At 36.7% G+C, this 14,197-nt stretch overlaps 1 protein-coding gene across 4 annotated transcripts in view; it reads left to right on the forward strand.

Moving 5' to 3' along the window:
• The window catches only part of CRY1 (cryptochrome circadian regulator 1), a 97,946-nt gene that overhangs the window by 62,548 nt on the left and 21,201 nt on the right, over window positions 1-14,197 (forward strand). For all 4 annotated transcript variants that reach the window (XM_081249648.1, XM_081249650.1, XM_081249647.1 and 1 more), the window contains exon 2: window positions 772-880. In XM_081249648.1, coding sequence (XP_081105774.1) covers window positions 772-880 — 109 coding nt within the window. The remainder of the gene's footprint in view (window positions 1-771; window positions 881-14,197) is intronic.

Consider the following 14,197-nt stretch of genomic DNA (forward strand, 5'->3'; position numbering starts at 1 on the left):
TGGCGCTCTGGCTCCAGAGTACGTGGGCTCTGTAGTTGCAGTGCATGGGCTCCAGGGTGCTTGGGCTCTGTAGTTGTGGCACGCAGGCTTTCTAGTTGTGGCACACAGGCTCAGTAGTTGAAGTGTGCAGGTTTAGTTGCCCCACAGCATGTGGGATCTTAGTTCTCCAACCAGGGATCGAGCCTGCATCCCCTGCGTTGGAAGGTGGATTCTTAACTACTGGACCACCAGGGAAGTCCCTACTTTATTTCTTTATATGATTTTTATGTTTACAAATTAAACTTTGCTAACAGTCACTCTTATTTAATGAAAGTTAGCAATTTAATTTAGGAACTTTATTTGAAAATACTGAGAGGGCTTCCCTGGTGGCACAGTGGTTGAGTGTCTGCCTGCTGATGCAGGGGACACGGGTTCATGCCCCGGTCCGGGAAGATCCCACATGCCGCAGAGCGGCTGGGCCTGTGAGCCATGGCCACTGAGCCTGCTCATCCGGAGCCTGTGCTCCGCAATGGGAGAAGCCACAACAGTGAGAGGCCCGCATACCGCAAAAAAAAAAAAACAACAACAGAAATTTGTGCTGTAATTAAAAAAAATTATAAGTATGATTTCTGGAAACAGTAATTTCTATATAAGCTGGAAATAATAAGATGATAAGAGGTAAAAAAGGTGATGGGGTGGCATTTCAAATTTTAGAATAACATGATTTTACATTACTTTATGTCTTCTAAATATATATTTTGGAGAATTTAAATAATATTTTCCTCTCTCTAGATTTTTGCTTCAATGTCTTGAAGACCTTGATGCCAATCTGCGAAAATTAAACTCTCGTCTGTTTGTGATTCGTGGACAACCAGCAGATGTGTTTCCCAGGCTTTTCAAGGTTATTGGAAAAATCTTTGCATAAAAAAATAATCTTTTGTCAGAGAAGACACGTATTTGGGGTAAAGTATGGGAAATATAAGTGCTTTTAAATAAAATATTGTGGATATTTTCTCTATTTAATAAAAATGTTACACAGTGTAAAATCAGTGAAAAAAATGATTTACAATGAAAAGTTTCTTTCTTCTACTTTAAACTGACAGTTCCCCTCTCAGAAGCAACAACTACTACTAGTTTGTGTATTCATTAGAAATATTCTTTGCACAAATAAGAATGCATATGTGTATGTGTTTATATACACATATTTGTGTTTGTGTGAATGTTAACCATCCCCCCTTTTTAAAACCAAGGTAAGAACATGCTATGTTATACCATTCTATGCCGTACTTTATTCACATAACCATATATTTTGGAGATTGTTCCATGTTACTTTCTCAGTGTTTTTTTTTTTTTTTTTAATTATGTTTGGCTGTGTTGGGTCTTCATTTCTGTGCGAGGGCTTTCTGCAGTTGCGGCGAGTGGGAGCCACTCTTCATCGCGGTGCGCGGGCCTCTCACTGCCGCGGCCTCTCTTTGCAGAGCACAGGCTCCAGACGCACACGCTCAGTAGCTGTGGCTCACGGGCCTAGATGCTCCGCAGCATGTGGGATCTTCCCAGACCAGGGCTCGAACCCGTGTTCCCCGCATTGGCAGGCAGACTCTCAACCACTGTGCCACCAGGGAAGCCCCACTTTCTCAGTCTTTTAAATGGCTTCATAGTACAGCATTGTATAGATATGCTGTTAATTTCTTTTTTTTTAATTAAAGTATAGTTAACTTACAATATCATATTAGTTTCAGGTGTACAACATAGTGATGCAATATTTTTATAGATTACACACCATGCAAAGTTATTATAAAATATTGACTATATTCCCTGAGCTGTATATTATATCCCTGTGACTTATTTATTTTATAACTGGTAGCTTATACCTCTTAATCCCCTTCACCGGTTTCACCCCTACCCCTACCCCACTCCCCTCTCGTATCCACTAATTTGTTCCTTTTTGTTTTTGGGTTTTTTAAAAATTTATTTATTTATCTATCTATCTATCTATCTGCTTTGGGTTTTTATTGCTACGCCCAGGCTTTCTCTAGTTGCAGTGAGCGGGGGCTACTCTTTGTTGCAGTGTACAGGCTGCTATTGTGGTGGCTTCTCTTTTTGAAGAGCATGGGCTCTAGAGTGCATGCTCAGTAGTTGTGGCACACGGGCTTAGTTGCTCCACAGCATGTGGGATCTTCCCGGACCAGGGATCGAACCAGTGTCCCCTGCACTGGCAAGTGGATTCTTAACCACTGCGCCACCAGGGAAGTCCTCACTAATTTGTTCTTTGTATCTGGTGAGCCTGTGTCTGTTTTGTTATATTTGTTTGCTTGTTTTTTAGATTCCACATATAAGTGAAAACATACAGTATTTGTCTTTCTCTGTCTGACTTATTTTCACTTATCATAATGCCCTCAAGGTCCATCCACATTGTCACAAATGGCAAGATTTCATTCTTTTTTATGGCTGAGTAATCTTTCAGTGTCTGTGTGTGTGTGTGTGTGTGTGTGTGTGTGTGTGTGTGTGTACATCTTTATCCAGTCATCTGTTGGAGGGCACTTAGGTTGCTTCCATATATTGGATATTGTAAATAATGCTGATATGAACATTGGGGTACATATATCTGTTTGATTTAGTGTTTTTGTTTTCTTCAGACAAATACCTAGGAATGGAATTGCTGGATCATATTACCATATTATCTATGTTCTATTTTTAATTTTTTGAGGATATAATTTCTTTCATTAGCTTTCTATTGAACATTTAGTTATTTTTCCACCGGCCTTTTGCTAATACAAGTAATGCTGTCAGTGAACATCCTTGTTCACAAAAGAGAAATCTTTGCTCACATGTGCCATTACATTTGTGGGACAATTCTTATAAGACTTTCTGAGTCAAAAGGCTGTAACAATTGACATGCTACAAAACTGTAATGTTTTTAACTTGGTAGAATCTTAAAAATCTCCTAATCTTATTTCCCCCTCTTTTTTCCAAATGAAAAAATTAGTCCTAGAAGATTAAATGAGCTGACCTACGTCATAAAACTAGCTCATGGAAGTGTTCAGACCAGAAACTGAGTTTTCTGGCTTTGTTAATCTATCCCTTCCTGTTTACTACCATTAGTATTCCTAATGTATATCTGGTTTTTTCTTGCAGCTGTTTGATTCATCAGATTTTTATAATAGCATTGTTTCCACTTCTAATGCACAAGAAAACAGTTCCTTTTCCTGAATGAAATAATCCGCAGTGCTGGGAATCAAACCAACACTACCTAGCCTTTTTTTCATCAGTGTGAAAAAACCTTTTAATGTTTAGAGTTTGGCTAATACAACAGTTGTAGCTAGTGAAAATTTATTTTCTAAAATTTTTCTTACTACTGTAGCTACTTAGAGTCAGAATTTAACCTAGGTACATGGAAGAGCTCTGAGAAGAAAGGATATCAGAAACAATGGTAATAGTTTATCAGCATCTCACAAGTATAAAAGTATATGTGAATAACTGCTCAACCCTATCTAAATCCATGTGTTATAAGTAAAATGAATCTTAAGAGGATTTTAAGTACCTTTAAAATAACAAAACATTTACCTGCTTTAAAAAAATGGTTTAACTCAGCAAGTCTTTTGTGTTCTTTATTTTGAGCTTTCTTCTGCCTGAAGTAACATATTATTGGATCAAACTATCTTCTGTATATAGATCATGTCCTGTCTTGTTACTTTGGCAGAGAGGCAATGGTTTCTGCAAGGACCATAAAATACAGATATGTGAATATACTTTAATATACCTAGAGTGCTTATTATTGTATTCTGATACAGTAGTCTATATAAAATGTCATTTATGAAAACTTTCAGATTTACTTAATATGTCTGAACCATAGAGGGAGTTAATTCCTCTTTTTATTGTATTGATATTTTTATTTTTACTTTTTGTTTAGAGGTACTATATGCATGTGTTTCCAAAAAAGAGCCCAAGAGTATGTACAATAAAAAGCAGGTCTCCTCACCCCTAACCCTTACACCCCCAGTTTCTCTGAGGAGGAAGATTCTTTTGTCAGTAACTAGCTGACTTGTTTACATTACTGTCTCTGATTTTATTATTCTAGTACAGCAGATAGTGAGAACTTTAATAGGTAAGTGATCCAGCTTCCCACATTGGAGGTAAAACTGGTTTAGGCCTGATAACAGTACCTTTAGTTTACTGGGGTGGAAATAGTGATTTCAGTACTGATGTCTCCTCTAGTGTGCACCTTCCTTCTATAGCATTCACTTATTTTATTCTGTTTATACTAAGTAGATTTAGTAATGGGGCCAGAGCATTTTTATAAACACATTTTTACACACACCTATGTTGGATAAACTTGTTTTTTCTTATGTGTTTTCTACTTAGAATTTTTCTCAGTTAAATTCTAACTTAATATAAGCTGACAAGATGGCTTTTTTTTTCTTTTCATGTTCTACTGAAGAAATTATAAACTTAGCGTACACTAACCCAGGCAAAACTTGAATGACAGTATTAATCATAGGTGTCTTATATAAATTATTATTATTGTGCAGTTAAATCTTATATCTTCTACATTTGGTGCCAGAGTGATAAGCTACCAAGACCACCCATATTCTAGGGCCTGCAGAAACTTTTTATGAAGAGTTTAAAGTATCAGTTTAAAACACTCTCATTATATCCAAGAAACAGAGACATGTGTCTAAAGTCTTTATAGATGGACACACTGAAGCATAATAAAATGTTTTGTTCAAAATCACAGAATAAATCAAAGAAGAACATATAAAGCCACTAACATTTCACATTCATAAATTTATATTGTGCTTTTTGAGTCATTTTGGATTCTTGCTTTATTATTTCATGGTACATGCTCATTTGAATAAGATAATTCATTCAACAGATATTGATTGAGTGCCTGCTATGTACATGGCAGTGTTCAAGGTGCTGGGGGTATACTGGTGAACCAAACAGAAAAAGTTCCTACCTTCACGGAGCTTACACTATATTGGGAAGCAGACAAATAATAATATGCAATGTCAGGTGGTGATAGGTGCTCAAATAAAATGTGGGATAGAAACTCCCAAGGTGAGGGAAGGATAGTTACTTTATATGGAATCATGGAAGGCCTCACTGATAAGGTAACCTTTGAGCAAATATATGAAGAGATTGAACCATGCAGATATCTAGGGTGTGATATATTGAATTCACAAAATTTTGCAGCTTGTTCATCAAAAGGTAGAGTTTATTTTCTCAATCCCTTAAATCTGGGTTGGCCTTATATCTTGTTTTCACTAAGTGCCAAAGGAGATACCGAGTGCCAAAGGAGATACCGAGTTTCAAATCCTAGGCCTCAAGCGACCTTGCAGCTTCTACCTTTGCCCACTTGGAATGCTCCTTGTACCATGTAAGGACTGGGCTAGAATGTCAAATTATGGGAGACCACGTGTAGAGAGAGTGGGCCAACCAACAGCCAGCACCAAGGTCTGAAATGTGTGAGAGAGGTCATTTAGATGCTCTGGCACCAGCCAAGCTGCCAGCCGATTGCAAGCTTGTGAGTGAGCCCAGGTGAGACCAACAGAAGAACCATCTAGTTAACTGACAGACTTGGAGAATTAATCAGTTGTTTTAAGCTGCTAAGCTACTGCAGCTTGGGGAAAGAGTGTCACAGGCAGAGGGAACAGCAGTTACAAAGGCCCTGATGTGGAAGTGTGCCATGACTTATTTAGGAACAGCAAGGAAGGAGGCCAGTGTGCTCTAGCCAGAGCACAGTGAGTGAAAATAAGAGATAGGGTCAGAGAGGTTGCAGGAGCCAGATCACAGGGCTTTACCATGTTAAGGACTTTGGCTTTTACTCTGAGTGAAATGGGATGCCATGAGAGATTTCTGAGTAGGGGAGTGACATGATCTCACTTACATTTAAAGAATCACTCTGACTGTAGAGAATAGATATTGGAGAATGGAAATGCTGTAAAGACTTAAGCAGAAAGATCAATTAGGAGACCATGGCAGTTATTTGGAAACAAGATGATGGTGACTAGGACTAGAGTAGCAGTAGGGGTGTTGAGAAGTGGTAGGATTTTGGTATATTTTTTAAATAGAGGCTATAGGGTTTGTTTATATGTGGTATTTGAGAGTCAAGGATGACTTCTAGGTTTTTAGCCTGGGCAAATGACACAGTGGGTTGCCATTTAGTGAGATGAGGAAGACTATATAGGAGGAACAAGTTTAGGGAAAAATCAGGAGTTCACCTTTTTTAACATTTTAAGTTTGAGATGCCTTTTAGATATCTGAATGTATTTGTTGAGTGGGAGTCAAGTCCAGAGCTCAGGGGAGAAGTCTGTACTAAATTTAGGAACCTTAAACATATAAATTGTGTTTAAAACCCTGAGACTAGATTCATTGAGTAAAGGAAGGGGTAATGGATGGATGTGTGGAAATTTTTAGAGCTTTACCTTTATGTTTGGGTTATTTTGTGAGATAACGTTTTTAAATGTAATTATACTACTTTAAATGCTTTCTCCCAGGAAGTTTGTTATCTATAACTTTGTTTTCTAAAAATTTTATGTTTCTTAATTATTTTCACAATATTACTCGTGACTGTTTAAGAACTGCACATCCATTTAGTGGTTCATATTATGCCTTCTGAATGGTTAAATAATTGTGATACACAAAAACAGATATGAATCTTAGTGCCTAAAATTGCAAAGTGAATATTCACTCATTTCACATGAAAATATTTTAATACTACATTCAAACTTACTGTTATATTTACTATTGAAAGGTTAACCACGTGTTGCTTAAAATAAAACTGGGGCTGAAGAGTAGATAGGGACTTCCGCCTCTGGTTAAGATGTAGAAAGTTGCAGTAGACCAACATTCCTGTCTTAACAATGTGAAGGAAGTAAATATGCCACAATATCATAGGTTTTTTGTTTCTTTGTTTTTAACCTATTAGAGAGTTGATGACACAAAGAAACATAAATAAACCAAACTGCATAAAGGGATGAGACTTTCATGGGAAAGAAGAGACCCATGGCTACGTCCCTGGAATCACAGCAGGAAGAGAAGGGATTCTACCATAGTTGAGAGTGAAGAGAAACCAGCTGAAATTTTACCAAGCTTTTTGTGGTCATATGTGGGCTGACATGACAGATTAGAATTTCAAGAAGCCCTAGTCACAGAGTAAATTTACACCCACTCTCCAGTTCTTTCTTACAGTGCCTTCATGGAGTACCAGTGGCAGTGTGCCAAAGGCTGGGGCGAGGCAGAAGAGAGGGATCCCTCATTGAAGTGCACTGGGCATTCACTTAGTGCAAAGTAGCAGTTCACTGAAGCTGGAGATAGGACATCAGGGTAGAAGGATGCCTCCAGAGGTGTAGAAAATTAGGGGACAGGGCTAGAAAACAAAGAGAAGTCCTTAGCAACCGTAAAGCTGATGGGTAGACAGCAAAGCAGAGAGAGATGTCCAGTAGTTTGTAAAGCTAGTGACTGGGCTGTAAAGCAGAGAGAGACATCTGGAGTCTTGTTAATACTCACATCTCAAGCCATGTTGAAGAAAAATCTGAATCCTGCCCTCAAAATATTTGAAGCCAGTGGTGAATGAAATTTTATTACAGCAGCAACAAAGCCCAGACCCAGCTCAATTACTGACTCCAGCAATTCAACTTCTATCAGAGCAAAGACTATGCACTTTTCTAGAGATAAATGTTGTTTATTCTGTTTCTAGTCTTTTATAACATTGTTGTGTGATCACAAATTATGAGACACATGAAGAAGCAGGATTATGTAACTTGCAATCAAGTAAAAGAAAAACCATCAGTAGAACCAGTCCCACAGTTGATGCAGATGTTGGGATTAGAATAAAGAAAAGACTTTACAATAATTATGCTGTAGATAGTAGAGGATCTAGTCAACAGGTGAAAAACTATGTAAAGAGATGGTAATTTTAGTACAAAAATGGAAAGTATTAAAACCAAATGAAACTCCTAGAACTGAAGCATGCAATATCAAAAATGAAAATTCATTAATTGGGTTTATCCAGATTGAACAGAGCAGAACAAAAGATCAGTGAAGTTGAAGACAGTCAGTATCCCAGCTGAAGCACAAAGAGGAAGATGTTTTTAAAAAGGGAATAGAGTGTTTGAGACTTGTGGAACAATAGTAAATGGCCTAACATATCCATAATTGTCAACCTAGAAAAAAGAGGGAGAGAGAGATTGGGACAGAAAAAAAATATTTGAAGAGAGAATTGAGTTTCCAAAATTGATGGACGATATCAACATACAGTGCCAAGAAGCTCAACAAACCCCAAACAGCATAAACATAAAGGAAATCACATCTTGCCACATCATAATCAATTAACTGAAAACCAAAGATAGAAAATTTTATAAGCAGCCAGAAAAGAAAAGACATTTTCAGGGAAGCACACTAAGAGTGTTCAATGGTTTCTTATTAAAAAAAAAAAAAAAAAAAGAGTCCAGAAGACAATGGAATGGCATTTTTAAAAAGCTAGAAATAGTAAAAAATATTCATTTTTTAAAAAGAGAAGGCACAATGAAGGCATTTTCAGTCAGACAAATGCAGAGAGAATTTATTTCCATCATATCTATACTGTGAGAAATATTAAAAGGGGACTTCCCTGGTGGCGCAGTGGTTAAGAATCTGCCTGCCAATGCAGGGGACATGGGTTCAATCCCTGGTCTGGGAAGATCCCACATGCCTTGGAGCAACTAACCCCTTGTGCCACAATGATTGAGCCTGCACTCTAGATCCTGCGTGCCACAACTACAGAGCCCACGTGCCACAACTACTGAAGTCCATGTGCCACAATTACTGAAGCCCGTGCACCTAGAGCCTGTGTTCCGCAACAAGAGAAGCCACTGCAGTAAGAAGCCCACACGCTGCAACAAAAAGTAGCCCCCCCTTGCCACAACTAGAGAAAGCCCGTGCACAGCAACGAAGACCCAACGCAGCCAAAAATAAATAAATTTATTTTTTAAAGGAAGTTCTGCTAGGTAAAAGAAAATAATTCTAGGCTAAAGACAGGATCTCCAAAGAAGGAAGAGCACTAAAAATATGGGTAAATATAAAAGACCACTTTTTTTTTACTTACGTATATTAATATATCCTATTTTCCTTTAAAAAGACCATTGACAGGTTAAAACCGACTAATATTGATAAATTGTAGGGAATAATATGAATATAGTGGGGCTTGAAACATATATAGAAATAAAACCTGTAACAACATCACACAAGGTAGGAAGAAGGTAAATAGAAGTATGTGTAAATTCTTACATTATTCAATTGTAATATATTATTTGAAGGTAGACTGTGAAAACAGTACATATTGTGATCTAAAATAACCCAAAGAGCTATTTCTAAAAAGTTAATAGAGGAATTTTAAATGGAATACTAAAAATATTACTCATTCAAATGAAGGCAGGTGGGGGCACAGAGGAGTAAAAGAAGAGATGGGCAAATGGAAAACTTACCAACATGATAAAATTAAACACAACTATATCAATAATTATATAAAATATAAATGGTCTTTTTTAAACTCTCCATTTAAAAGACAGTTTATCAGACTACATAAAAAAACAAGCAAGAACCAACTATATGCTGATTCGAAGAGACACTTTATGAAGAAACATAGTGTGAAATAAAGGAGACTGAAAAAGATGTACTTTGTAAGCAGTAAGATAAAGAAGTAGAATTCAAGACAAAATTACCACAGATGAAGAGTAAAGTCTCACATCAAAAATATATAACCTGGACTTCCCTCGTGGTGCAGTAGTTAAGAATCCGCCTGGCAAGGCAGGGGACACAGGTTCCATCCCTGGTCCAGGAAGATGCCACATGCTGTGGAGCAACTAAGCCCATGCGCCACAACTACTGAGCCTGCACTCTAGAGCCCGTGAGCCACAACTACTGAGCCCGCATGCCACGACTACTGAAGCCCATGGACCTAGAGCCCGTGTTCCACAACAAGAGAAGCCACCACAATGAGAAGCCCGGACACCACAACGAAGAGTAGCCCCTGCTTTCCACAACTAGAGAAAGCATGCGCGCAGCAATGAAGACCCAATGCAGCCAAAAAGAAAGAAAGAAGGAAAGAAATGTATTAAAAAGTATAACCATCATGAATATGTATTATCTATTAATAGCATAAAAACACATGAATCTCAAACTGATAAAACTAAAGGGAGAAATAAATTCACAATCATAGTTCGTGATTTTTACATCTCTCATTTATTGATAGAATATACAAAAATAAAGATATGGATGATATGAATAACACTATGAAATCAATTTGATGTAACTGATATTTGTAGAACACTACACCCAAGAACTAGAGGATACACATTATTTTCTTGTGCATATGAAACATTCACCAAGATAGACCATGTGTTCAGTCGCAAAACAGTTATCAACAAATTTCAAGACAAATCTTACAGAATAATATTCTCTGACTTCAACAGAATTAAAATGAATAGCAAAAATGTGTTCTTTCCAAGAAGTTTGATTGAATTACTGTATACATTTACTGTCCTATGTGACAGTTTTATCATTGTTAGAGATTTCAGTAATTAAAATGGGAAACAGAAGCTTAGGTTATTTTCCTTATCAAAACTATGTTCCTTGGAGCCACAATATTATGATGGTTTTTCTGCTCTTGTACATTGCATGTCTTAAGCTGAGTGCAGTTTAGGGGATCCTTTCTAATTACAGGAAGGTACTTCTTTCCTTCAACACTGTGATCTGACCTGTGACAAATCTGTACTATACACTAAATGGCTAACAAGTGAATTGCAAATCAACTGAATGTACAAATCTTAGTGCTAGTGCTGAAATCTCTTCAGAATAGAAATCAGAATAGCTGAAATCTCTTCATCATCATCTCAAAGTTTGTTTCAAAATTTGCAGGCATCAAGTGTCAATCAAAACTGATGAAACAGTAATGAATGTTGAATTTTCATGCTTTAGGTGTAGTTCCTTATTAGAGTTTTTGGTTCTCTGCTATTTTTACCATACTGTTTCATTTAAATTTCCTATAGGCTAACTTTGTTTGTGTGATTGAAGTAAAATTGCAGTATATAAAAAATAAATAAAATTTAAAATAAAATGAATAGCAAGAGAATGGCAAATCTTTGTAACTGAATGATAATGGAAATACGGTATATCAAACATACCATATTTGAATATGGTATATCAAAATTTATGAGATTCAGCTACAACAGTGCTTAGAGGAAAATTAATAGCTTTCAATACTCTACTAGAAAAGAATCAAAGAACTAAGTTTCTACCTTAAAAAATAGAGAAAGAACAAATTAAACCAATAGTAGAAGAAAGGAGATAATAAAGAGGAATGGAAATCAGTGAAACTGAAAACAGACAAACAATAGAGAAAATAAACATGGAATAAACAATTTCTTGTCTCTCAGCTCCAAATCCACCCTTCTTTGCCCTGCTTTGTGATACTGAAGCTGGATGCTGTAAACTTTCCTCCTTTGCCGGCTGGCTTGATTTTAGGTTTTGTCAATAGAAATTGCTGTTGGTTCTTTGTAAGGTCACAGCAGGAGAGAAAGGGCTTTCTTTTTGGCATCTTTATACTTTTTTTCCTAGCACCTTAGCCAGCAAATGAGCATGTGGGAGGACCAGTAGCACTTACCTCAGTAGCCCTCACCTCAGTAGCCCTCCTGGACAAGCTCCAGCTCATTCACACCCTCTGGCAAATTTCTCTGCCATGCAGTGGACGGATTCTACAGATCAGCTCCAGTCAGCCCATACCCTGCAGGAAGTTTCTCAGCTACCAACTGGGCTGTTCCTAGGAACCAGCTCTGGCCCTAGCCCTCTGGCAGGTTTCTTCCCTACAGGGAAGGTTGTTCTTGAGGCAGCACACCCCATACAATGAGGTGTGAATCTCAGCAGCAGGGAAGAAAGGGAACTTTCTTAATTCATTGCTTAATTATTTTCCCTCCATTTAGAGGTGGTAGCTGCTTTTGGACACCTTAGAACAATACTAGCCAACAGAAGCTACTTGTGTAATTTAAAGTTTTCTAATAGCCACCTTTAAAAAAAATGTGAAGTTAATTTTTTAGATGTATTTTATTTAACACAGTATGTCTAAAATATCTTTTCAATATAAAATCATTACAAGACAAACTATTTTAATGTTTTTTTATATGAAGTCTTTGAAAACCACTGTATATTTTATGCTTATAACACATCTACATTCCAACTAGCCGCATTTCAAGTGCTCAGAACCCATTTCAGTGGCAAGTGGTTATCTACCATATTGGACAGTATATAGCCTTAACTCTTCTTCTTTTACTTGCTGACAATTCTTCAGGTTAAATTTTCCCTGTTCAAATTACTAATGTGGTTTCTGTCTACTGACTGAACTCTGATTGATTCAGAGTTCAGTTTTCTTTTGAAAAGATTAATAAAATTGATAAACTCCCAGCAATACTGATCAGGGCCAGAAAGGGAGAAAACACAAATTACCTTAATCAAGAATAAAAAAGGGGACATCACTAGTCTCTAAACTTTAAAAACATAATAAAGGATATTGTAAACATCATAATACCAATATATTGTACAACTAAGATGAAATGAAAAATATTCTTGAAAAGTGCAACTAGCTAAAATTCTCAGAAGAAAGAGAAAGAAAAATTGAATAGCCCTCTCTTAAAGAAATTGCATTTGTAATAAAAAAAAACCTTCCAATAAGTAAAACTCCAGTTCCCAGATGGCTTTACTTGTGAATTCTACCACATATTTAAGAAAGAAATAATACCAGTCTTATGACACTCTTTCAGAAAACAGAGGATAATATTGGGGACACTGAACTTGTTTATGAGGCCAGCATAACTCATACCAAAACTTGATGAAGAACTTTTAAGAAAGAAAAAAAAAAGTATAGCCAAGTGTCCCCCATAACACACACTCAGATATCCATAATATATTAACAAATAGAATTTAGCAATATTTTAAAATAATACTACATCATGATCAGTGGGGTTTATTTCAAGAATACAAAGTTGGTTCAACATTATAAAATAATAAACAACCCTATTAATAGAGTAAAGGACAGGGTATTATGATTGTCTCAGTAGATGAAGAAAAATCATTTGACAGAAGTCAACACCCATTTATAATTTTTAAAAACTTTATGCAAACTATATGCAAACTAGGAATAGAAAATTGATAAATATCAATTTGGTAAAGATTGTCCACAAAAAGTATAGCTAACATCATACTTAATTGTGAAATGCTTTACACCTAAGATAGGGAGCAAAGCAAGGATATTCACTTTCACCACTTACTGAAAGTCTAGCCAGTGTAATTAAGAGTAGATAATTAACTTACCAGCTCTCCCTTACCCTCATATCCTCTATGATAGCATTCTATTTTTTTTCTAATAGTTATTATATATTTAATTATTTATTTACCTCTGTAAATTCCTCAGTAAGTTCCAGGAGAGAGGAACCTAGCATAGGAACTGGCCTACACTAAGAATTATAATAAATACTTGGAATATGAATGAAAACTCTTTTTTGTGTGTGCTTTATTTTTTTTTTTACTAGATCTTTATTGGAGTATAATTGCTTCACAATACTGTGTTAGTTTCTGTTGCATGACAAAGTGAGTCAGCCATATGCATACACATGTTCCCATATCCCCTCCCTCTTGAGCCTCCCTCCCATCCTCCCTATCCCACCTCTCTAGGTCATCACGAAGCACTGAGCCAATCTCCCTGTGCTATGCTGCTGCTTCTCACCAGCCAACTGTTTTACATTTGGTAGTGTATATATGTCGATGGTACTCTCATTTCACCCCAGCTTCACCTTCCCACCCCATGTCCTCAAGTCCATTTTCTGTGTCTACCTCTTTATTCCTGCCCTGCAACTAGGTTCATCAGTACCTTTTTTTTTTAAGATTCCATATATATGTGTTAGCATACAGTATTTGTTTTTCTCTTTCTGACTTCACTCTGCATGACAGTCTCTAAGTCCACCTCACTACAAATGACTCAATTTCATTTTTTATGGCTGAGTAATATTCCATTATATATATGTGCCATATCTTCTTTATCCATTCATTTGTCGATGGACATTTAGGTTGGTTCCATGTCCTGGCTATTGTAAATAGTGCTGCAATAAACATTGTGGTACATGTCTCTTTTTGAATTATAGTTTTCTCAGGGTGTATGCCCACTAGTGGGATTGCTGGGTCATATGGTAGT

The sequence above is a fragment of the Mesoplodon bidens genome (genome assembly GCF_964165515.1).
Source record: "Mesoplodon bidens genome assembly, chromosome: 11".
Lineage (NCBI taxonomy): Eukaryota > Metazoa > Chordata > Mammalia > Artiodactyla > Ziphiidae > Mesoplodon > Mesoplodon bidens.